The sequence below is a fragment of the Oenanthe melanoleuca genome, chromosome 28 (genome assembly GCF_029582105.1).
Source record: "Oenanthe melanoleuca isolate GR-GAL-2019-014 chromosome 28, OMel1.0, whole genome shotgun sequence".
NCBI lineage: Eukaryota > Metazoa > Chordata > Aves > Passeriformes > Muscicapidae > Oenanthe > Oenanthe melanoleuca.
In genome coordinates this window covers 511,786-536,156 of record NC_079361.1, presented here as the reverse complement: position 1 = coordinate 536,156, position 24,371 = coordinate 511,786, and the positions used below count along the sequence as shown (strand labels likewise).

The following is a 24,371-nucleotide window of genomic DNA, read 5'->3' as shown; positions in this document are numbered from 1 at the left end:
CCGTCTGTGTAAAGTTCTGTTCGAGACACAACTGCAGAATAAGATGGGGAGGCTCGCGAGGCAGATCGCGGGGTGGGGCGGGGATGCGTGCCCTGCCAGCGCCCCCGGGGAGCGGCAGGACCGGGTACACCCTTCCCCCGGGGCTTCTGCACGGCCGCAGGGTGCCGCGCGGGGCGGTGTCCCGCTGCCCCCGAGCCCCGTATCCCCGAGCCCCGGTGTCCCGCTGTCCCCCAGTCCCGTGTCCTCGAGCCCCGGTGTCCCCGAGCCCCGGTGTCCCGCTGTCCCCCAGTCCCCTGTCCTCGAGCCCCGGTGTCCCGCTGTTCCCCAGTCCCGTGTCCCCGAGCCCCGGTGTCTCCGAGGCCCGCTGTCCCCCAGTCCCGTGTCTCCGAGCCCAGGTGTCCCGGTGTCCCCCAGTCCCGAGTCCCCAAGCCCCTGTGCGCGGCCACCGCGGGGCCGGGCCCTTCCGGGGCTGGGGCGGGGGGCGGAGCAAGAGGGGAAGGGCGGGGCCCGGTGCGTCGGGGGCGGGGCGGGACGGGGGCGGGGCTTGCCTGCAGGGGCGCTATTGGCCGCCGGCTGTTGCCAGCGGGGTCGCGTTGCGACGCTGGAGGGTTGCCCGCAGTCCATTGGGCGCTCGGAAGCTGCGTCAGCGCGGCACGGGCGGGGATTGGCGGGCGGACGCTGGGGGCGGGGCCCGGCCGCCGCCGCAGCCGGCGCTGGGGCGGCGCGCGCCGCGCTGAGGGGCCGCGGGCGCCGGGAGCGCAGGTACCGGACGGGGGGGGCGGCCGGGCCGGCCCCGCGCCCACCGGCACGGGCAGCGCTCCGGCGCGGGGCTGCGGCGGCGGGAGCGGCGTCCCGGCCGGGCCGGGCCGAGGCGGGCGGGCCGTGGGCCCGGGAGCCCTGACAGCCCTCCCGGTGTCCCCGCCGAGGGCTGTCCCTGGTGCGCGGCCCCGCTTGTGCTCGGGAGCCGGAGCCGCGCTGCAGGTCTCGAGGCCTCGCCCGCGGAGCGACTGCCGCCGGCTCCGCTGCCCGCGCGGGCCCCGAGCGAGACGCTGCCGCCGGTACGGGCTGCGCTGTGCTCGCTGTGCTGGGTCCCCGCGCCTGACCGCGGCCCTTCCCGGCCGGGCGGGCTCGGGTTGGGTTGGCACTGTCCCCGGCAGCGCCGGGGGTGTCGCGTACAAACATCACCAGGGACAGAAGTGCCGGAGGTTTGAGAAGCGGCGTTTGTTCATTAATTATTCTTCCCCGGGTATAAGCAGTTATTAGGAAAAGTTTTCTTTGCCAGTGGGCAGCCGTACCTGTTTTTTCACGTGTTTGGGAGCGTTCTGATGCTTGTTTTGCCTCCCGAGCACACGGACACGCTGCCTTGTGTGCAGAGATTTCCCAAGAGAATGAGCTCGGTGGCACAGCACAGCTGAAGAGGTTGCTGCAGTCCTGTGTCCGAGCAGCAGCTGCTTTCCTCTGGTGTAAGCTTAGGGTTTGTGATAGACTTTTCATAAACCGGCAGTCCTTAACTTTCTGTAATTTAAACTCAAATTTCTTGAGCCAGCTGAGTCCGTGACAGGCCAAAACTGCTGGTTTGTGGTATTCATCCAAGGGACAAGCCTGTGGCTTGTGCAGGAAGGTGATTGTGATGGGAGGTGTTTTTGTTGCAGTCTCAAACACTTGCTTTTGTTACATGTTCTAGATCTCGTGGGGGGACCAAGATTACAAAACACAACTCTATGCCGTGGCCTTGCAGGCTTCTGGAGTGTGCACTGCTTGCATGTAGTGCCCTCAGAAGTGGTGCCACTAAGGCGAGGTGTGATACATCTGCACTGCATGGTGCTGCTGGACCAAGGACAATTTAGGCTGTTGTCCTCTTGGAGGGAGCTGTGCAGAGCTTGAGTTTTGCAGGCAGGCAAGTGGGGTGTTGGTGATGATGATGGTGAACTGGAAGTGTTGGGATTATCCAAAGCAGCTCTGGCTTTTTATCCTGCTTGTTTGTATTCAGTGTTCTGTCTCTGCCCTGATGTGTGTGATGAAGAGCCATCAGTGGGAATGTGATTCTCATCCCACTCTGTGCCCTTCATTTGCTTATCCCTAAGGAATTGTTTCTATCCCTCTCTTAACCCTCTCTATTACCACTTCTTCATTTTCCTTGGCACTCTCATTCATTTGCTTCACTCTCCTTCCAATAAGCATTTATCTCTGTGTCTTTCCCTTCTGATGCAGTTTCTAGCACTTTCTTGACCTTTTTCCAGGTTCTTGTTGAGAATTCCTGTGATGTCACTGTGGTCAGCCAGCTGCATTGGCTGTGGCTGGTCCCCTTTGTTGCCCTGCTTGTGGGGACATAAAACCCTGCTTGGCTGCCACTCACACGTGTGCAGTATAATCCCTTGAGCAGCTGGACGTTAGTCTTGGCTTTCCAAGTCTAAAGTGTTTGAATACTTTTCTACATCTCCAAAGGATTATGCAGGGGAGTGTTTGAAGGCTGGAAGTGCCCTGGTTTTTCAGGTGTGTTTGAAGCTGTGATGGTGTCTCACCCTTCAGAAACAGGCTCGAAGGGAAGGGAGCTGGGACTCTAAAATCCCTTTGTCACTTGCATGGTGACAGTGAATTTAATAATTCTGGTTGAGAACAGAAGGTCTAACTACCCCCAGTGCATGCACTGGGGAGCGTTGCAGGCAGCCTCCATCAGTAGGGAAGTCTAAACTTCGCTAAGAGCAGAGCAGGTGGCATAGGGAACAGCCAAGTGTGAGCCTAATGTGTAGTTCATGGACACTCTACACCAGCTATAAAGCTGGGGGTGTCTGTGTGTGGTTAGCTGATCAGCACCACTGCCTAAGTGGAAACAGAAAATAGCATTGGAACTAATGTTCCTTGTTTTGGATGTGTTTGCTCTTTTTTGCTGTGGATTGCACAGAAGCTGCAGGGTGAGCTCACCCTGTTCTGGACTCCAAGGGGACCATGCAAATGAGTAGAACTACAATGTACTGACTGTGAGCAGCTTCCGACTGAGCTCTTGCCTTCATGGATTCTGGGACAGGGCCTTTCCTCTTCTAGGTGATTGATGATGGCCCACATCAAGCTCGTGTAGGACACAATGTGTCCCTGGGAGGAAGTAAGCATGAGTTTTCATGAAACAGCATGACCAAGAACAAGTCACAATGCATTCATGGCAAGCTGAGCTGGGTATGGACTCTGAGACTCTGTGAGTCTGAGGGACTGTTGCAAGTCCTCAGGATATGACTTTGTAGTGGTTCTGCAGATAGAGGCACAAAGCAAAATGGGCATTTGGGGACATTTTTCACTATTGTTTAAAATATCCTGGTTTTTCACACTATGAACCCAGAAGCTTTTCTTAGAAAATGTAGGGAGGCATCCAGCATTGTGAACTATAAACTACAGGATGAGTTTATTTTTTTATCCACTTGACTTTGACTCAGCTTTGGATATTTGGAGATTTCAGAGTTTCCATTTCCAAACTGGAAAAAACCTCCAGACTGAGGTTTGAACTGGTGTGTCTCTTCTCCCTCCTATTCTAATTTACTATGGTTAATTTATGCTTCTGTCTGCTCTTAGCTCCCACCTTTTCCCCAACAGAGAAATGGTCTGACACTTGTCCCCTTGGAAGCATTCTGGGTATATCTCAGTGAATGACATCTGGGCACACAAGCCACGAGGAAGTCTAAGCCTTGGGACTCTTTTCTGTGAAGGAAATGAGCACAGCACCAAACCAGAGTAGACAAGTGCTCTCCATGAAGTCTGTGTCCAAGTCTCTGGTGGTAAAAATGACGCATTAATCTGTGCTGAGGCTTATCAGGTGTGGCTTATCAGCACAGTCATGTCATGCACATAAACAACAGGATCTCAGCTTCTCCAGTCCTGGTCTTGTTCTCTCTCCAGCTGTAGCAGGTGTTCCCTGGAACCTGTATCTTTGTGCCATCTTTGTTGTAAGTAGACCAGGTCAGCTGTAGCTCATTGCTGCAGCCATGCAGCTCAGCTGGGAGAGGGGGTTTCCCACTGCACCTGGCTTGGGAGAGCTCTTGGGTGCTCCTCTTGCTGGGTGAAAGCAGGCAAGTCACTACTGGGTGTCTTAGGGTCTTGTGCACCTTTCCTGTGGGTGGAATGTGCCTCTCCTGCTGTGCAGTTACAGCCTGTGAGAGCCCTAAGCACTGAAGGTGAAGTGCAGAATGACAAAATCCTGAAAGCAGGTACTGCTGGCAGTCCTGAGGCAGGGACTGAACCCTGTGCATCCTCCAGTGAAGGAAGCAGCCCAACAGGAGCTGTACTAGCCTGCAACTCTTCCTGCCCATCAGCCTTGCAAATGCCTTTGCTGCCCCAAGCCTCTCTTGAGCAGTGTTACTCTTTGGAATCTGTCATTTGCCCCATTTCATATAAATAGATGTAAGTTTTAGTCCAGATTTTATGTAGCAGTTCTAACTAAACTTTTGAATTCCTGATAGAACCTGAGATGATTATGTGTGGTTAACCTCAAGGACAGAAGTGCTGTAACTGCTGTTGTGATTTTAAGCAGTTGTCACAAAATTACTGATGAACTGAAGGAAACATTCTCCTCCAGTTCCTAAAGAGAGAACAAGGGACAAGGAGCAGTACTGGCTCAGGAAATAAAAGTATAAACAGATCAAACTTACCTTCTAAAGCACTTTTCTGAAAAAAGGAGAATGCACCAAGCTTGTGTAGTCTTGGCTTAAACAGTGATTTCTTTGTTTGAAGCTTTGAGAGCTTTAGTCCTGTTTTAGCTGAAAGCTTTTTGGGATTGGATTTGAGAGTGGTGGGAGGGGAAAAGTAAACTTCAGTTCTGGACTGTTTTCAATTTATTTCCTCCCAGTTTTTCTTGTACTTCCCTGCAGACAAATCAGACAAGGCCTGTGTCCAGAACAAGGAATGCAGCCTAAACAAAACATTGCATACTGAACTAAGAGAGTTTTGCAGCACAGATACCAATTGTGGAGTTTCACTTGAGGATTGAGGAGGGAATCTGTAGCAGTAAGGAGTGGGCAGAAGGGAGACACTGGTACAGTTGGCTGGGATCAGTGAATCCTTCTCTCTGGCTGAGCATGGGGATGCTCTCTGTTGGTGTCTGGAGCCCTCCAGAGCAGAGTGGTGAGTCACAGGCACCAAAGTGGTGCCTTTCCCGGAAAGCTCTTTGAAGGCTGGATGTTCTGAAGAGATTTGTGATACAGCTAGGTTGAAAAACATGAAGAGTCAAGTTAAATTCCAGATCAGATGTCTCGTGGGAGCTGAGTGTGCTGCCTGGTTTCGTGCAGTGGTTGTGTGCCGGCCGCGCTGCTCTGAGCAGTTGGGGGAGCACAGCTGCTGCATGCTCTGCTGGGGGTTTGTTCCAGCTGCAGCTCACCCCCAGCACAGTGTTGTTATTGTATAGCAGTGTAAATGCTTTAGAAACCAAGAAGGAAAACACTGGGAAGAATGCAATGTTTTGCATCCTCCTAAGTCGAGCCCTTCAAGGGACTGACCAGTTCCATGGTGTGTGGGCACTGCAGTCTTGACCTGGTGCATGTGTTACTGCTACACTAAAATTCTATTTCCATAGGTATTATGCACAGCTGGAAAATCCATTTGTTCTGAACAACCTGCAACTACCTGGCAAGTGACTGTGCAGGGTTGGGGAGCACTTGAGCTTTGACCTTGCTGCAGAGGCTGCCTTTGTTTAAAGAGGAACTCCCTGGAGCAGTAGAGCTGGGAAGCAGAAGTGTCTGCTGCTGGTGTTTTGTAAAGCATGTGGGTGCAGAGAGATGTGAGAGGCACCATGGCTCTGGTCCCTGCAGCACTGCAGGGCTGTGCTTGTGTCTGGTGGGCTGGCTGTTGTCCTCAGTGATAGGTAGCACTCTGGAAGAATTGTTTTGTAGGCATGATAAACATTTTTTTTCCACCCTGGTTCATGGTTTCAGTTTCAAGTCCTTCTAGTGCATCTTTCTTTCCCTGGAAAGAGTGAGAAAATGCAGAGGGAGGTGGGTGCAGAGACTGTGTAGTTGCATTATGTAGTGAGTTGTGCTGCTATTCACCTCTAAAAGCTGATGTCTTTTGAATCCTCAGAGGAGTAGCAGGTGTTCCTCATGTCCCAGCTGGTTTTTGGTTGTTCCCTTATGAAAGTCATTATTAAAGTGACTGAATGTTGATTGGAGGTACTCTCTGCAAAGAGTTTTCTTCTAGTGTTGCAATTCATTTTTTCCAGATGTTGGTAATTAAAGTGCAGTAAACTTTCATACAGGCTTGTGGCAGATAGAAAGTCTCAAAAGAGCTGAGATAACTTTGTTCATTTTGGCATTCCAGCTGTAGCATACAGCCTAATCGTTCCCAAGCACAGCAAGAAAAAAATTGTCCTTTAGGCTTCTTCTTTTTATACTGATTTTTTTCTCAATATCTAAGCTAGAATCTTTTACTTCTTTTTGAATATTGAGTAACTTTATTAGGCAATGAAGAAATCTCGTTTGAAAAACAGTTGGTGAACAACATGATAGGTACCCTGAAGTCCAGGGAGCCCTGCTGTGTCCACGTGAGACCCATGCCTTTGGCCTTGTTTAAAAGTTAGGGCTCTCACCTGCTGGGAGCCCTCCAAGCCCTACAGGAGCTCTGCCACAGGAGCTTCATCTTTGCCAGCCAATAGTTTAACATTGCTTCAAGACATGGAGATGAAGTGAAACTACATCATGTTGATCTACTATGGATGATCCCATATGCTGAAGTTTTGAAGAGGAGGGATGTCTGTGGATGCTGGCTTTGGAAAACAGCAATTACTGATCACCAGAGCTTGCTGCAGTATTTTTCTACCAGTGGGGAACAGAAGTCAGATCCTGGCAATGTAGTCTTCTTGGAAAAAATGGAAGTGGAAGATTATCTCTTCATCTGTGTCTGCAAGCCCATTTGCCATAATCTAAATAATCAAGTCTTCAGAGATCTTCTAGAATATGTTTGAATAGTTTCTTGGTATAGAGAAGTTGTTTGTCCCCAGCAAGCAGCCAGTAAGTGAAGCCTTGAGTTACCATTGACTGCTGCTGTGTTTTTGGAATAGTGGAGAGGCAGCCCAGCCAAGTCTGGCTGTGGTCAGATACAAATGTGACAAGCACAGGAGTCCAGAAAGGCTGTGTCCTCTAAGCTTCTGACCTCCTCCTGGCTGCTACAGGGTTAAACTTGGAGCATGTGTTTTTAAACTCAGCCCCAGGGTTGAGGCAGGTGAGCCTCTGGAGTCACTACAGAGCTTTTGCTGTTAAAGATGTAGGAGGAGTTTCCTGGTGTGAAGCTTTATCAGAAGGTTCACAAGCTCCCAGAATGTTATGCTTTGATTATTTTTTTCCCTGGCTTTTTGGGGTTTGTTTTGAGCCCAGGGTCAGGGCTGTCTCCTGGCTCTGATCCACAACATTGCTCCACTGGCATCCTCTGAAGAGTAAATCATGGCTGAAGTTTTTACAGCACCTCCTTTAGCTGCAACTTCCAACCAAATGTTGCAGGAGGGACAGGAAATAGGGAAGCTCCTGGAGAGTGAAATGCTTTCCCAAATTTTAAAATGTTTTAGGAGCTGTGGCATGGCATCAGATGTTATTTTGAATATTGAGGTATATGCCATAAATGCTGTGTCACTTCTCACTGGACAGGGCTCCTTGCACCTTGACTTTAGAGCTGTTGTGTTCAGATGACTTCTGAGCATAGGACTAATGAGATTTCTTTCCAGACCCTGAGCAATGGGAAGAGTTGCTGATGGGTCAATTGTGGGCAGATCCTGTGCTGGCTTTTTGGGTACTTTTAAGGTGTTACGTAGCAAACCTTCAGGGTAACTTTGGGGAGTCAGTTGATGTATGAAATCATGTATTTTTATTAAAGAACAAAATAATACTGTGGTTTTCAACCCTCAGCAGAAAGTACATTTAAGCAAACAAAAGTGAAAACAAAGCCCTGCACAGTTTGGACCAGCTCTTGGGGTATTTTCTTTGCTGTTTTTGTTTTGGATTTTTTCTTTAGATTAATCCTCTTCTACAACCTTTTAACAGCAGGGAGCACTTCAGGCCACACATCACATCCCATCTATGTGTATCTCTGGTGGCTGTGTCTTAGGTGTGTGATCACTTGAGTGTGAGGGTCTAGAGGCCAGATGTAGAAGAGGGGGTACTCTGCCAGTAACAGGTACATCAGTGAGGCTGATGCCTCAGCAGGCACAACTGGTGCTGGAAGTATGTGCTGCACACCTGGGATTGAATCTGGGCCACGGGAAGATGTGCATTAGCTGGATGAGATGGGGTGGGAGCAGGTACTTAGATGTGTGCAGCAAGCGATTCTCTCGAGAAAGCAAACATCTCTCGAGATGGAGAGAGATGTTCAAATGGTTGTAGGGCCCAGGATTTGGGAAGTCCAGTTTTAGTGGTGAAAAGCAAAGCACTGATGATTGGAAAAGTCCTGTACCAACTGAAAACCTTCAGTTCACTGGTGACATTTGAAATGACAAAACTCCGGTGTCTGTGTGCCCAAAGTGGCTAAAATGGCTTTGGAAAGCAGGCTGCACATGTGGCAGGGTCAGAAAGTCCCCAGCCTACAGATGGGTGGGCTATGTTAGCTACACAACCTGGTTATCTCTGGTGACACCATGGGTGAGGTGCCAGGGCTGGGGTGCAGTAATCAGGGAGGTAGGTTGCTCAGTGAGAGGAATGGACTTGGCCTCTGGCAGCCTCACGTGTTGGGTTTTTCTTGGTGGAGATGTCCCAGGGAAGCCTGGTGTGTACACACTGCACCCAAAGCAGGTACAGCTGGCTCTGGTTCCAGTTTACTCTGGATCCTGTCAAAGCTGCAGGATTGCTCCAAGGCTTTAGCCTGTTTGGGATATTCATTAGAGGACAGGCCATGAGCAGCACAGCAGAGCCACGACCTGCACCTGACAGTCTCTGTTTCTGCCATCATTTGGCTGAAGCCTTTCCTGTTATCTTTCTCATCTTGACTGTGTTTTTCCCTTTGTGGCTTTGATCCAGGCATTCATCTGGCCTGCTGTAGTTTCCCTGTCTGGAAGAAATAACTGCTTTGTCCATCTTCATAGTCCAAGAGAGCAGAGCTGGGGGACCCTTTAGCTCCTTGACTCTTGCTTACTTCTGCTGGGCACACTCATTGCCTTTGGATGATAGAAACTGGATTACATATATCATTGCAGTGTGTGAGGACTGATGAGGGGTAGTATCTTGCAGGCTTGTTTCACTTCAGCTGTGGAGCAGGATCCTGCACCAGCACCCCAGTCTCTGCCTTGGAGCAGTGACAGAGCACAAGCTGCTCTTCAAGGAACTGGCTCATTTTGCTGCACGTGTTTGAGTTTTGGAATTCTAGTGCAGAATTCACTCCTCTGAGACAGCTTTCCACAAACAGGGTTTGGCTTTTTTCAGTTTGAGAATTTTCTACAAACTCAGCCCTTTATATTCTAGATATTCTGGATCTGCTCAGAAGCTGAGGATGCAAAATGTTGCTGAGAAGAGACTTCCCATTTATTTACTTATGTCTGACTGTGGCAGCAGAGGGAATGTTGATAATAAACCTAGTGTTTCTGAGAATTTTTTACAAATGTGGACAAAAAATGTATCCCCAAGGAATGGGCTCAGAAAACACAGGTGCTTAGGAAAAAAAAAGTGTGTGGTTCAAATCAGCTGTTTGGGTCTTGTTTCTCACCCTGGGATTTCAATGTTTCTGCTATAAATGGAGCTGGGGAAGGGGCTAGAGCACAGATCTGATGATGAGTGGCTGAGGGAGCTGGGTGTTCAGGAAGGGAGGTTGAGGGGGGACCTTCTTGCTCACTAAAACACCATGAAAGGAGAGTTCAGCCAGGTGAGGGTCAGTCACTTCTCCCAGGTAACAAGTGACAGGAAGAGAGGAAACAACCTCAAGTTGTAATGGGGAGGTTTAGGCTGAAAAAATTCCTTTATGGAACAGGTGGTCAGGCACTGGCACAGGCTGCCCAGGGCAGTGGTGGAGTCATCATCCCTGCAGGGATTTTAAAGCTGTGTGGATGTGGCAGTTGGGGACATGGGTTAGTGGTGGGCTTGGCAGTGCTGGGGGAGCAGTTGGACCAGATGATTTCAACCTGAATGATTCTGTGAACACTGGGTTTGGGTTGCATTAGCTGTTGGTAATTGTGAGAGAAGGCTGTGTGTTGATGAGCTGATCCTTCAGGGATCAGGAAAGGGACTGACTTGGCTGTACACCATGGTTCATGTTCCACGGGGTATGGAACTGGGACCTGAGTGCACTGCAGATGTTGTCTTTGGATTTCAGTTACTTCTTTACTAACCATGAAAAACTTGCTGCTTTTCCTTCGTATTTGCTGAATGGCATGAGTCAGATGTTAAAGCAGTGACTTCAGGTTCCACCCTGGGCTGGACCCTGACAAGGAAACACCACATAACTCGTACCAGAAACCCACGTGTTTCCTAAGAATGGCAGGGTGGCCATTCCCTTCCAGCCCGGGCAGGGCCATGGGGCTGCCTGTGTCTGTCAGATGTGCAGTATAAATACTCCCAGGACACAGTCAGTGAGGACAGTTTTATTCCAGTATGCAGAATGGACTTTTTCCTCTGGACTTTAAAATAAACAACATTTTGGCCGAACAAATGGATCTGACCTTTTTATTAAAAGCATATATCTTCTCATGCTTGTTTCAGTAAGAGGTTGTTAATTTTAAAGAATCCCTTAACTTGAAGAACAGCTGACTTAAGTAATTCCAACAGTATTTATCATCTTACTTTTTGCTCCTTGAAGTTAGAGAGTTTGTAGCCTTTTTTTTTTTTTTTTTTTTTTGAGGAAGAGAATTAAGAAAAGTACCTCTTTGCACAGGTGGAGAGAGAGGCTGAGTCTATTAGGTTAATTTCTAAGTTGATTAAAAGATTCATATTCATTTTGATCTGCCCACAAGCTCAAGCTTATTCCTGCTCAAATACAAAGGAAGGATTACAGATAGTTATCAAGAGCAGCTTTAAAAAAAGAGATTAGAAAATCTTCTATTAGAAATTAGAAGCTATTCTGTAAAGTGAGGGGATGCTACCAAGGTTGGCACTGGTTCTGAGACACCAGTGAAGGGTTCTCTCTCTTGAATGCATGTGCACAAAGGAAGCTGTCCTGGTAGATGAAGCCCTTGGTTGTGTGAGTTGCTTAATTTCCAAGATGTGAAAAAGCACTTGTGCTTACCAAAATCAGTGTTTTCAGGGCTCCAAGGATCATTTTCTTGTACCAGCTTTTTTGTGTTTTTTCCTCTGTAGTGTGGCCAAGCCTCTAACCAGGAACAAACCATTATTGGCTTAGTTGTACCTGACAGAACTGTAGTTTCAGGGGAATGATTGACTCCTGTTGTGCTCAGAGATCTCAAAACAAAAAAGCCTTTCCTTGGATGGGATGGTGAGAGTTTGTTTGCCTGCTCCTACCTCCAGGATCGAGGTCCCCCCACTTCCCCAAAACTTAACAAACCTAATTGTTTTCATATATCTTATTTGGGGTTGTGGTTATTTTATTTCCTTTTATTCCTTCCCTTTTTTTCTTTTCATTGCTTTCATTTGAACTTCTTTTGTGGATTTATTCCATCTTGAAATCCAGCCACCAGGATGAGGCAGCATTCCAGCTCTGATCCCAGCAGCGCTGGCGCGCAGGGATTACTGTGCGTGCCTTACATAAGGCAGTTCTGTTTACAGACACAGGGATTTTGGTTTTACCAGCAGTGCAGTGTTGCTGGATTGTGTTCAGCGTGACTCACTGTAACCTCAGCTCTTTATTTCTGCACAGCTGCCTCTCAGGGACCAGGTTAAAGGCAATTGACAAAACCAGGATTTTTCTAAATCTGTGGAGCATACCTGATTTTGGGGATGGGATGCCTCTGCCAGGGAGGAATGTGGCTGTTTCTGGCAGCTTGGGCGAGCTGCTGCCTTACCTCAAAGGCAGAGCTCTCCTGTCCACATGTGGCTCACCAGAGCCAGCTCCTGGTTTGCTGTGTTGGGGTTTTCTCTGCATCTTCTCTCCATTTTTTGCATTTTCTGTTTGGTCCATATCTTCCCTTTGCTGGGTAAATGTTGAAAGTGTGCTGGTGTGCTTTGCTGTTTGCAATGGCTCTTGCAAAAGTCATGATAGGTCTGAACAGTTGAATGGGGAAGAAAGGAGGCAGGCTGGCATGCTGCCCTTCCCAGGGAGGATTTTTGGTGCTTTTGGGAGGTTCATACACACACATTCACTGTTGGGTGTACCACAGGGGATATAGAATGATATGGGATAGATATGGGAGCATGTGCATTTCTTTAATGAAATAAAGAGAAACAAGATCAAAGATGGGATGGGGAAGCATTTTGGGCTTGGACAGTCTTTCAAGTGCTCAGAAAGCTCCTGAAGGCAGCTGAGAGGGGCCTCCTGAACCCAGCCACATAAAGTGGTTTAGGTGCCCTGTTCAGGTGAAATTTTGCTGTATTTATGGATAGTATGAACGTAAGTTTTCAGGATGGCTCTAGCAGCACAGGCCCTAAGGGGGCTTCTGGTTGCCTCTCCCATCTGTGTGTCAGCACATTCAGTTTGAAAGGCTTCATCAGGTTAGAGGGTGATTACCAAGAATTTTCTCTGGGAAAGGCAAATTTGCAATTCTGATGGTAAGTTATATAAGTAGAACACTTGAAGCCTTAATTTTATGGCAAGGCAGCCTGACAAAGCCTATTAAAGGGGCCAGAAGAGTCACAAAAGGCGTGTTGGTTGGGGCCCCGGGGCGCTGCTAGCGGGAGCGGGTGGAGGATAGCGAGGGGTCGGGCACTGCGGTTCTGGGTTCTGACTGTGGCTGTTGCTGCAGGTCTCCCGGGTGCCGGGCCCGGGACAGAGGGCTCGGAGCTGCCATGACGACGGGCGACTGCTGCCACCTGCCCGGCTCCCTGTGCGACTGCCCGGGCAGCGCGGCCCTGGCCAAGGCGGTGGAGGAGTCGGCGCTGGGCCGCCCGCAGTACATCACACAGGTCACCGCCAAGGACGGCCGCCTGCTCTCCACCGTCATCAAGGCGCTGGGCGCCCAGAGGTGAGGCTGCTGCGGGGACGGGCTCGGAGCTGCGGCCCGGCTTTCCCCGCCCGTACTGGCTCAGGGCTGCGGGGGACAACCAAGTCTTGTTTGGTGAAGGAGTTTGCCAGGGCACTGGTACTGGGTGTGAATGCTCGTGAGCCGGCTGCGCCCACGCGTGCCCTGCGCTGGGCTCCCGCTGTCCCGGCCTCTGGTGGGTGCAGCTGGGGCGGCACTGGAGGTGGGGCCGTGTGCTGTTCGTGGAGATGCTGGAGGGGCTGGCAGGGGAGCACAGCCCTTGTTCCAGAACGTCCATGGAGTGAAGGCGTGGTGTTGATCTTCAGCCGCAGGGAGGGGCGTGTGTTTGTGTTGCTGGAGCTACAACATCCAGCTCTTGCTAGAGGGGACACATGGCAGCTTCACTGGCTCAAACTCCTCCTGGTGTGACTTCTTGTCATTTTGAGTGTGCTCCAGCGTAGAGGACATTTGGCAGCATTGTTCAGTCCAGCTACTGAGAGTGGTCACATTTTGTGTTCAGAAATCCTGTCTGAACAGCTGTTACTGTTTTCAATTTAGTCAAAATTTCAGTTTAGTCAAACATTAATGCAAGGTGGAAGCAGTGATTGCAGACCTGGAGGAGGGATACAGGGAAGCTGGAAGAGTGTAGAGGCAAACATAATTGCTGCATCTGGCAAACCTGGAGCAGGTCAATAAGAATCTGAAAGTAATTGAGCTTGTTCTTTGGCAGTAGATAGTCTAGGTCAGAAGTTGTTTAACCCTTTAGAACTTGTGGGCTTGTAATAATTGCAGGGAAAACTGCCTGGAAACAGGTTAAAAAACCCCAACAAGATTCCTTATGTTTCTACATGGACACCAGTTTGTTTCTTTTGGTGGTGGATTTCAGTGCCTTCCTTGTCACCAGCACTTAGTACAGCAAAGCCAGGATCAGCATTACTGCATTGGAATGTTGAATTACTGATAGGGTGTCTTCAGCCTGCTGGGAAACTGTGTCTGGATGTGTATCATGTGGGAGTGTGAGCATGCCCCCACCCTGGGGGAGAAAGGAAGGAAGGAAGGAAAATTAAGTCTGATAAGAATTTTTTTTCATGCACTGTCAGCATTTTTTTTCATTTTGGATTGTTTCTTGGTAGCCAAGGTTATAGTAATGCTCTGGAAATATGAAACTTCTCAAACAGGAAGAGAACGGGTGAAATATCTTACAGATGCTTTTCTTAGGAAATGACAGATGCATGAGAGCACTGGAGGCTGTAGGGGATTGTCTGTGTCACTAGGGCTCTGTATGCAGGCTGTTCTGGTATAGCATTTTATGGCAATAAATGTTACAGAATCATCAGTAATTCAAATTGGAAGGGAATTCCATACAATGTGTGATCCAGCCTCCTTTTAGAGTAAGCCTGCTCAGAATCTTGTCTGATGTAGTTTCCAGGATCTCTGAGGATGAACTTTCCACCACCTCCCCAGATTCCTGTTGCACATTTTGCAGGGATTGTCTTGGCTGAAGAAGTCCCCTCAATAAAAGACATGTAAAAAGGAGGAGAGAACATGGGTCAGCAGTTCACCAGTGATGTTTGGCAGAGAGAAGGGGATGGTATACATTGGGTATAACTTTCTTCACAGCCCTAAATATGAATAAAAGTCCAACTGGGATGAAACTGGCTAAATATTGAATTGAAAGTGGTAGAGGTTTGCTGTGGCACACAAAAAGAGGGATCTTACTCCTTCTTTAGTAAGCTGACATGCACTTCCTTGCTGGCTCTTCTCTTTCCTTCATGTCCCACCAACCTGTTTCCCCAGCATGCTCCTTTTCCTTGAACTGTGCTTCTATGCCTCACTCTTGCTTTCTGTGCAAGCTAATGGAAGTGGTGCTGCTGCTTTTGAAGATTGCTAAGTGCTTGCTCTGACTGTTGTGTTGCAATCCCACAAACTTCTGCATTCAAGTGGAGTTTCTTGAAGTCAGAATAGCAGTGCAGTATGAACTGTGATATGGGTTCAGTGTGACTTTTGTTCTGTCAGCAGTATCTAGAGAAAGGTGATATCTGATACCTCTCTCCTGGACTTGGAGAGGGCCTACAATAGAGTCTTTGAAATAAAGATGTTCCTTTTTCACCCTCTCTCAAACCCCCAAATTGGCATGTAAGAGGAAAACTGTGAAATAAATGGCTGTTTGGAAGGTGGGAAGTGAGATACTAGTGAGGGCCTGGTTTCCATGGTCCAGGGAAGGCAGTCCTGCCTGGGCCTCTGCTGTCCAGCATTTTGTTCCTAAATTATCTCAGTGATTGGTGAATGCTGAAGAGATGAACTAAACTGCTGAGAACAGCAAACTTTGGTGTATAGAGCCATGTGAGGCTTCCCAGGGGGCCCAAAACTTCCTCATCATGGGCCTGCCATATGTGGCACAGGGCTGCTAAGAAACCTGTGCCCTGGGATGCCAGCCGGGGTGCCCCATCCCTGTAAGTGTTCCAGGCCAGGTTGGCTGGGGCTTTGAGCAAGCTGGTCTAGTGAAGGGTGTAGCACTGCTTGCTGACAGTCAGTGGTGCCAGCTGAAGGTGTGAGGAATATCTTGGGCACAGATTTGACTGTGATGAGCAGCTCAGGCCTCCCGCAGGGAAGGTTGCAAGTGTCTCTGAATGTGTTTGTTAGTTTCTTTGGTAGGTATCTCCAGTTCTGTGAGGTTCTGTATGATTCTGTAGTTGGAGCTCGTGCCAAGGAGGTGTTGCTCTTGAAGCACCAAAGCATTTCTGCAGGCACCGAGAGGCCAAGAGCAGCAGAGCAGTTGTTGCTCTGGGGAGGGTGTGGAGAGTTACTGTGTAGTGGTGGGCAGAGGGTTTGTATTCTGGAGATCTTGGTCTGGGTGCCTGCTTGCTGTGAAATATGTTGTGTTCTTGGAGGTGAGCTTTCAGGGTCAGTTCAGTTATGTCTTGAGATATTGCTGTTCCTTGTGCAGTTCCTGCTGAGCCCAGGTTGCAGAGCCAAGGTGGGCTGAGAGTGGCTGGGTGAGCTGGTAAATGTGACCTGATTGCCAACCTCCTGAGTGGCTGTAGGTGGCTGGGGCGTGTTGTGGCTACTGTGAGTCATTTGGCTTTGCTTTGGGCTTTTGGATTTGCATGAGTGCTTCAGGCTTGGTGTTGAGTTCAGCCCCTGCCTACTGTCAGCAGAGCTGCGGACTGCAGGATGTGTGCTGCAGTCACTTCTGGGGCCAGCTGAGCTGGCCAGGCTGATGTGCCATCTCCTCTTGTTGTTATGGGTCTTCCAGATTTTAAATTATCTAAAAAGTCCTGAGCAGCTCCATGGTCCCCTGAGACCAGGCTCCTGGCATGCTGTGCCACACTGCCTGCTGTTCATGTGCCTTTCTGGGGCTTGGTGGGAGCAGACTCTGTGGCTGTGTTGTTCTGCCTGCTCTGACTGTGATTTCATTCTGTTTGTCTCTCGTTCTGCCTCTTTAGTGATGGTCCCATCTGTCGAATCTGTCATGAAGGTGGAAATGGGGAGGGACTGCTTTCCCCATGTGACTGCACAGGAACACTGGGCACCGTGCACAAGAGCTGCCTGGAAAAATGGTTATCCTCCTCCAACACAAGTTACTGTGAGCTCTGCCACACAGAATTTGTTGTAGAAAGAAGACCAAGACCTTTGACAGAGGTACCATTTTCTTCCTGCTTCATTTTTATTTCCATATCATTTGAGAGAAAATGACTGATTGCCCTACTGTTCTTGTAGTTCTTGCTGTCTCCTCCTCCTTGCAGTACCTTTGTATTCACAAAGAAGATCTGTTTGGAGAGATAGAGTCCCTTGTCAGACCAAGTGATGTAGCTGCAAACACTCAGTAGAGGTGTTTGGGGCACCTCCTACCTGTGACCTGCCCATGTGCTGCCTGCCAGTGGCAAACACTGTGCTTGTGGCTGTGCTTTAATGCCTGAGCACTCCTGCATGTGCCTTCCTTGTTATGTTCTGTTCTGAAGAGTGAGATGTGGTGATTGCTGATACTGTTTCTAAAAGATCTGTCTTCACAAACTAGTATTGATGTGTGCTTCAAAGCCTTTAGGTCTTGCTTCTTCCTGCTGCTTTGGGCTTCTCCCAGTTGAAGGAGAAAACAGGACAGGGCTCAGCTGGTCCTTATGTTCCTCCATTTATTGACCATAGGAGGATCAGTCCATCAGCCTCCCAGAACTGGAACATACAACACAGACTCTGGCTGGTGGGTTGGGTTTTTTTGTTTTGGGAACAAAAGGCAGCATGGACCAGGCCATTGTGTGACCTCAGGGTTCAAGTGTACATCCCCAAAAGAGGAATAAGTAAACTGGTGAGGTACAATACAAAAGGCTTAAGGGTTTGTTTTAGAAGATGGTTTAATATGTCTGCAGTTGAGTGAGCTCTCCTGTGTCAGTGTGCTGCTCTTGGCTTGAGGGTTCCTTCAACATACTCTGCAACTGCAGAGAAGCATCACTCTGCAGCTGGAAATTTACACTTAACAGTTTTGGGTGCCCCACATTCCTGCAGCCATCAACAGTGGGAGGTATGGGAGCTGATCCTTAGCAGCAGACTCCTGTTAGCTGTTGGCTGTCGCAGGTTTGTTGCTGCCTGCCAGCAGAGTGTGTGTGTGGAGGCAGGGTTATTTTGGATTTGTAGTGGTGACTGCTCTTGTCTACTCTTTCCTTTCCCTTGTCCCATCAGTTAGGTCAAAACTGAGTCACAACTGGAATTCTAAATTGCTTTTCACATTTCTCTTTCTGTTCCCATCAATTCCAGAGATTGCATCTTTTCTCTCTCCACCTCCCTCTGGAAACAATATTTGTTCCCTCCTCCTTTCCACAGTCCCCAGCTGTTTCTCACACTCCCATTTTCTCCTAGTGAACCTTGGAGTGGAAGAGAGTCCACCAACTGGGGAGGCATTCAAGCTTCAGTTTGCAAAATGGATATTAAGTTTTAATGACTGTTAAACTTAAAACTGACTGTCATGGATTTGACAATGCCAGACCAGGAGGAGGCTTTACCCTACAGTGCTAACCCAAACCATCTAGCACAGTAATTTGTATGAGCATTACCTCAGTGATTACTGCTGTTGAGGTCTTACTGCTTCTCTCCTAGCTGCTCAAACATGTAAATTTACATTTTGGCCAGTATCTCTCAAATGGTTGTTTCAGAGGCTGCAAAACACTGCTTTAAAACGTTTTGGAAGGGCTATATCTTGGCTTTGAGAGCACAGTGCAGGCAGCCTGGGGCAGTGAGCTTGCTAGAGCTTATGCAGGCCAAGTTGAGAGTGCAAGTCTCATATGTTTTAGTTTAAGAGCTGGTAAAATATTCCTGTTCAGAAACAAACACGTGGGAGTGTGTTCAGTCAGCTTTCACGATGCTGTGGCACCTCACAACAAGCAAAGGCTTGGAAACTGCACCCTCAAATAAAAGCTCAAAGGCCAGTGTGTACTGGGTAAGTTTTTCCTGTGGCACCAGCTCTGTGCCTCCATCTGACATGAGGAGCTTGCTAGGAGAGTGGGACAGAAAGGTCTTGTCTGTACTCCAGTGTGGGTAAATGAGTATTCCAAGACAATCAATTTTAATTCCTGTTGAAATTTGTGAAAAGCCCCTCTGGGCTAGAGCCTGTAAGGGGTATCCTGATCAACAAAGAAACTGTGAGTGCTGAGGTGATGGGTGGGCAGAATTTAATTAACTCAAACACAGGAGAACTGCTGTTGTGCTTTCAGAAATGAGTGGACTCCCTGAGCCATTACTGCCAGCTGGCAAAGGCTTTGGGATTCCAGTGATTTGTTACTTCTGGTATTTTGTGAGCATAGTGAAGGGGATGATCTACTCTGTTGTGGTGTCTGCTGGGGAACAGCTTGCCTAAAGTGCCTTGTGAGCCTGGAGGCTGGTAAGTCTGATGGAAAGTCACAGGTAGCTGGCTAGAGTGATCCCTGCTGCAGAGCAGAGCCTAACGTGCAGCTCACCTTCATGGTACAGCCCCAGAGCAGCTTCCTTTCCAGCAGCTCAGGGGCAGTAAGGTTTTCCCTGGCTTGGAAAGCAGCATATAGCCTGGTTTGATAGAGCCCATGGCAGATGGAGTGTGCTGGGTGCTGTTCCTAGCAGTGTGTGCTGGGACGTGGCAGAACCATGGCAGCTCATCAGCACGTGCTCTGTGCCTGGCACACCACGGCTGGGGGGCTCCAGCTAGAGCAAGATGGTTCACCTGCCTGGAAAGCCACCTGGTTTTGTTGTATTACTTCTACCATGCTATAAACCCTCTGATCCTTGCCTGGAGCCTGGGGAAGTGACCTGGAGTTCAGTTTCTCATTTTCCTTGGGACCTATTACAGCCACTCTGAGCTCCTGCACCACTGCAATCTGTGCTGGGCAGAGGCAATGGCAGTGAGTGTGCTTCATCCTGTGAGCTTTGCTGGGGCTTAGAGGTCAACTGACAAAGTGTGACTGCTTTGGGGAGCTCCCACTGGTAGCAGAGGCCCTGCCCTTGGTGCAGAGCCCTTTGGAAGGAGCTGATAACCCCTTGGCCAGCTGGCTGCACTTTCTATTAATGCTCTGCCTGCAGTGTGGTGCGATCTCATCCCCCTACCAGACCCGGCTGCAGCTCTTCACCAAATATTTTTAAGAAGTGTCACCTCCAAGTTGTTCATCTGTTTCTGAGAAGAGGGCTGGGGAAAGAAGCTGCTTAGTCATTTAAAAACGTCACAATTCCCCCAACCATCTTATCTGGGAAGTTCTTTGCCTCTTGGTTGTGAGGAGGGGTGGGGAAGGTTTTGAAACTTCGGGGGAAGTGATGTTTGTGGTGAGTGTGCTGTTGAGGAGCCCTGATAAAAAATCCACTGCTGCCAAAGTAAAGCTGTGAAATCAAAATAGAAATTAAGAGCAGAGGATAAATGGGTGGAGACTAGGACTAGGAATGATGTGGGAGCGTGCTGCATGGCAGAAGAGTCTGTTCCATGTGTGAAAGGCTGTCCAAGCATTCTAGCTCTCTTTTGCTGTCACCTGGCCACAGGGGAATTTGGTAACATGCTATCTGCTGCTGCTGGGCCTCTGAGGAGAAAGCAGCTCATGCTGTTGGTTCTGCCATCTCCTGCCTTTCCAGCCTGGGAAAACTTAGAGTTGGTTATAGTGGCTGTGGCAGTCACTGGTCAGCACAGCTGATCTCTGGGAAGGGACCATCAGCTTCATTAAGAACTGGCTTTGTCCATGTGGTTTTGAGATCCTTCAGAAGGAGAGGGCCTGAGGCTGATTTTGGGCTGCCAGAGACATTTTGGTGAGTGCTGGGGGGAAGCTACATGGCCAAGTTGAAATGCTTCTATGTAAACTTCCTGATTTCTTGGAAGTCAGGAAATGTCACGGCCAAAGTTGCCTTAGGTTTTACTTGGGGCCTCTTGTCTATTTGTGTTACAGTGTGGTCTTCATGGTCACAGGCTGTCTTCCAGAAGCAGTCCATGGATGGAAGATGCTCACTCACTAGCTAACTGTGTTAATCCTCCTGTGTTAATCCCTGTTTACCAAGACCAAACTATTTATTTTCTCACAAGCTTCTCTGGAAACTTACTGCTGTGAAATCCAAGCACTTCACAAACAGTAATTGAATTTTTCAGCCTCCTTTACAGAGGAAGGTGTCGAGTTTGTCCAGCATGGATGAAAGATAATTTGTTAATAAAATTGTATTTTTGTTTTCTTTAAGCAGGCATTGATTTATGTTGTGGTCCATTCAACATAAAAACATTAACAGTGTTGACTGCCAGTGTGCTTGATCTCTGAACCCAGAGCAGGGAACTTGTCTGAGCCCAGAGCCAGCTCTGGCAACCACAGACTGGCCCATGGGTGTGGGGGGAAATATCTCCTGCAGTTCAGCCTAATTGTGCTATTTTATAACTGAGAAGATGGTTGAAAGCTAAAAAAAACCCATGAAAGGATTTTGAAAACTGTCAGGCTGTGAGATCACTGGGCTGAGTTGGGGGCATGTTTTGAACACCTGCAGGTGGAGATTGAGAATTCACCTGGAGCCCTGGGTGGAGAGTTTTGTAGCAAGAAGTGCAGGATGCTGCTGCCTGTGCTGTGAGAGGACAGAATGGCTTCTGCTAGGCTCTGGAGTGGTCTCCAGCACAAGACAGTTGTGGACCAGGGTTCTTGAGTAAGGAGCATGTCCCCAGCAGAGAATAAAATGGCCAAGCCGTGGAGAGGGATGGTTTTCCAATGCTTATTTTTCCTATATGATTGTTAATTAAATGGGCCTCTATATGTTTGCAGGGAAGTGCTATGATTCCAGGACACTCTAGCCAGCATGGCTGGCATAGTAAAAACAGGCAGAATACTTTCTGTGTTCCCTGAAAGATTTCAGCATTTGATATTTAGATGAAGTGTTTGAAGTGTAGGTTGCAGCAGACACAGCTCTCCTGGAGGAAGTACTTTCCTCTTTGTTCTAATAATATAATGCACAGGAAATGCCCAGTTGCTGCCCAGGATTCTTCTTCAGGGAGTATCTGTACCTTTGCTGGCTAAGTTAGGATGTGCCAACTTGTCTGGAGAAGCATGCCTCCTCCTGGCTGTAGGAGAACCAGGATAAGTGGTGTTACAGGCAGCTCGTGTGTGAATCAAAATGTTGCCTCCCCTGCCTCTGTCCTTAATGTTCTCCCTTCCGCATAAACTCTTCTCTTTGGTCTGAGGTAAAATCCATCAAAAACCTATTTTCTCTTACAAAGTGGTTTTACTGCTGGAGATACTTTATTCTTTGGGATTTCAGGCAGAGCTGTGTGGATGGAGGCGTTTGGGACTGTGTTGGATACGTTGTGTATTTCCAGAAAGCCTTACCAAGGGTGACTCTCTACAGCCACAAGTCCTGCACAGCTCCTGGCCTTCTCCCTGGCTGCAGCCCTGCCCACAGAGGGAGGTGGGTGTGTGGGTTGGTCTGTATTGATAACACAGACCTCAGGCTCAGTACCTGAGCTCACTCCTGCCCATTTTTACTTTCCCACCTTACCAGCAAAAGTATTTTCTTTCCATGGCTGCCTTGTTTTGTGTGTTTTGCTGTGGTACCCACCCTCTCATTTCTCTCTTCAGTTCATTAACTGCTTGTGAAGTGTTTTAGCTTCAAGCTATTGTTAATTTTATCCCCTCTGAGCGTTTCTCGGTGGGCTGAAGAGATATACCACCTGCAGCCCAAAGACTCCTGTTTGGGGCCATCTGCCCCTGCTGTGAGCCAGCTTTGTTTCCAAGGCACAGTCCTGGCATGGGGAGGGGTCAGGTCAGGTCTGTGCCCAGGTCTCTTTGGAAATGTCCCAGGATTGCAGGTCAGGCAGGTGTCAGAGCAGCAGCTGTTTAGTCCCAGCAAAGATCACTCTGTACTCCAGAGGAAGGGTGTATTCACACATCATGTAAATACCAGGCAGAGGAGCCAGGAGGTTTCAGGTCTCTGTTCTGAGAGAGGACACAAACTGCTTGTGCAGAGACCAAAGGCTCTGGCTTTGCTGAAATTACTGGGATTTTGAAAGTCAACATACCCTCATGGTGAAATCTAACAAGTATAATGCAGTATTTGATCATAATGCTTCTGCCAGCATTTAATACCTTTGCTAAGGCAAAACTCATTTAAGACATCTCACTAATTCCAAAAAAGATTTCTCTGGTGAACCAGTCACTGTTGGAGCAGTCCAGCCACACCTTTTGTTTCCCTGTTTCTGTCCTTGCAAGCAAATCTCTTCAGAGAGTCCTAAGAAAATTCTGCTTCCATGTCTTGAGTGCTGATATTTTCCAGCAATGTGTGTTTTAACAGCTTTATTTATAAATGGGCTGCTTTTGTGATTCTGATGTGCTCCTTTGCCTCCTCAAAACAGCTCCTCATTCCAAGGGTACTGTGCTGTACAGGAGCCTGACAGTTTTTTGCTCCTACTGTTTTTCTTGGAGTTTATGGTGCAATTTTGATTAAAGATGGTTACTTTTCAATGATTGCTAATACTTCTGGTTCACTTAAACTGGATATTTTATGGTCAGTGGATTTTTTTTTTTGTCTCTTGAAAGTACAACTTTAAAACACAATGTCATACGCAACAAAATGTGTTTGAAATTCTCTGAGGAGTGACTTGACTGTGTGGATCACACGAAAGTAGGGGACACCTCCCATGGTCTGTCACTCTGCTTCATCTCCTGAGTCTCCTGCACCTCTGTGGCTGTGGGAGGTGCTGCAGAGATGTCCCTGGAACATGCACAGGGAGGTTGGCAGGCAGGAAATGTGATGTTACTCCTGCTTACATTATTAGGGAAAGAAGTTTTGCCTCTGGGCACAGTGCCTGGTGCAGTGCTCACTGCCCGCCCTCCAGTTCAGAGAACTGAGCTGTGATATAAGCTCTCCCCCACCCTTCCTCCAGCCTTATCTTCCTTGCAGACAGACTTTTCCCTTTGCTTTCCTCGAACTCTTGTGCTGCACTCACTGCACTGTTGTCTAATCCGTGTTCACCTACCCTTCCCCAGCCCACGTCTCTCCTTGCTCAATGCATGCCTCTTTTAGACTCCTGGATCTAGTGAAAAACAAATCCTTCTTGCTTCCAGCTGTTTTCCCACTCCTCTAATCTTTTCCTTTCTCTCTTTACTTGAGTTTGTTGTCTGGAGATGCTGGCCATAGGTCCAGCCATGAGATCCTCTTGGTACTTCTCTGTGCAGTCCTGGGCACTGCTCTGCACAAAGCAATGGCCTGTTTGGGGCCAAAACAGGAAATACTTCACCCCTGCACTCCAGGTACTCACCAGCACTACTTTTCCTTACCTGTCCATCTTCACAGCTTGTCCAGTCCTGTCTGTGCTGATCCAGAAGAGCAGTGAGTTTTCTCTGAGGTGCAGCTGCTGGCACTGCTGTGATCCCATATTGGCACATGTCGTGGTGTGGCATGTGCCACCAGCCATGGAAGCACATGCTGCTCTGGAGGGAAGTGTCCCAGTGACCTGCAGCACTGCTTGGGTCTGTTCCTCTCCTGTCCACCATTTCTAGTGCTCCTGAATCCCTTGGGTCAGCCCAGAGCCCTGTGCTTCCAGCAGCTGAGGGTGTAGGGAAAGCTTTCATGCCTGTACAAAGAGAGATTTGGTTTGTGGAGCATTGGTGGCAGGTAGTTGAGGAAAGGAGGATGAGAAGGGGCAGCTTTGTGCTGCAGCATTTAACTGCTCTGTTTGCAGGGCTAGGGGTATTTCTGGGTCTTGACTTCCTGAATTCTGGGTACTCTGTTAGAAAACATCCCTTCCCACCTTAGTGAAGGTGTTCCCTCTGCTGGGGCTGCCCATGGAGTTTGATGGCCTGCAGAAAAGTTTTGGTGCAGGCCCAGAGAAGGGATATGAGAGTCCCTTATATAAAGCTGTATTTTTTTGATTCAACATGTTCCTCAGGAC

The 24,371-nt window shown here is 48.7% G+C and overlaps 1 protein-coding gene across 2 annotated transcripts in view; it reads left to right on the top strand.

Annotated features, from left to right (window-relative positions):
• The first annotated feature begins 683 nt into the window (after positions 1-683).
• The window catches only part of MARCHF2 (membrane associated ring-CH-type finger 2), a 32,959-nt gene continuing 9,271 nt past the window's right edge, over positions 684-24,371 (top strand). The window contains exons 1-3 of one of the 2 annotated variants that reach the window (XM_056512457.1): positions 684-762; positions 12,800-13,018; positions 16,462-16,657. In XM_056512457.1, the coding sequence (XP_056368432.1) occupies positions 12,843-13,018; positions 16,462-16,657 (372 nt within the window). In that variant the 5' untranslated portion in view covers positions 684-762; positions 12,800-12,842. Of the gene's footprint in view, positions 763-3,848; positions 3,933-12,799; positions 13,019-16,461; positions 16,658-24,371 lie in introns of those variants that run through there. The other variant, XM_056512458.1, reaches the window with a different exon arrangement.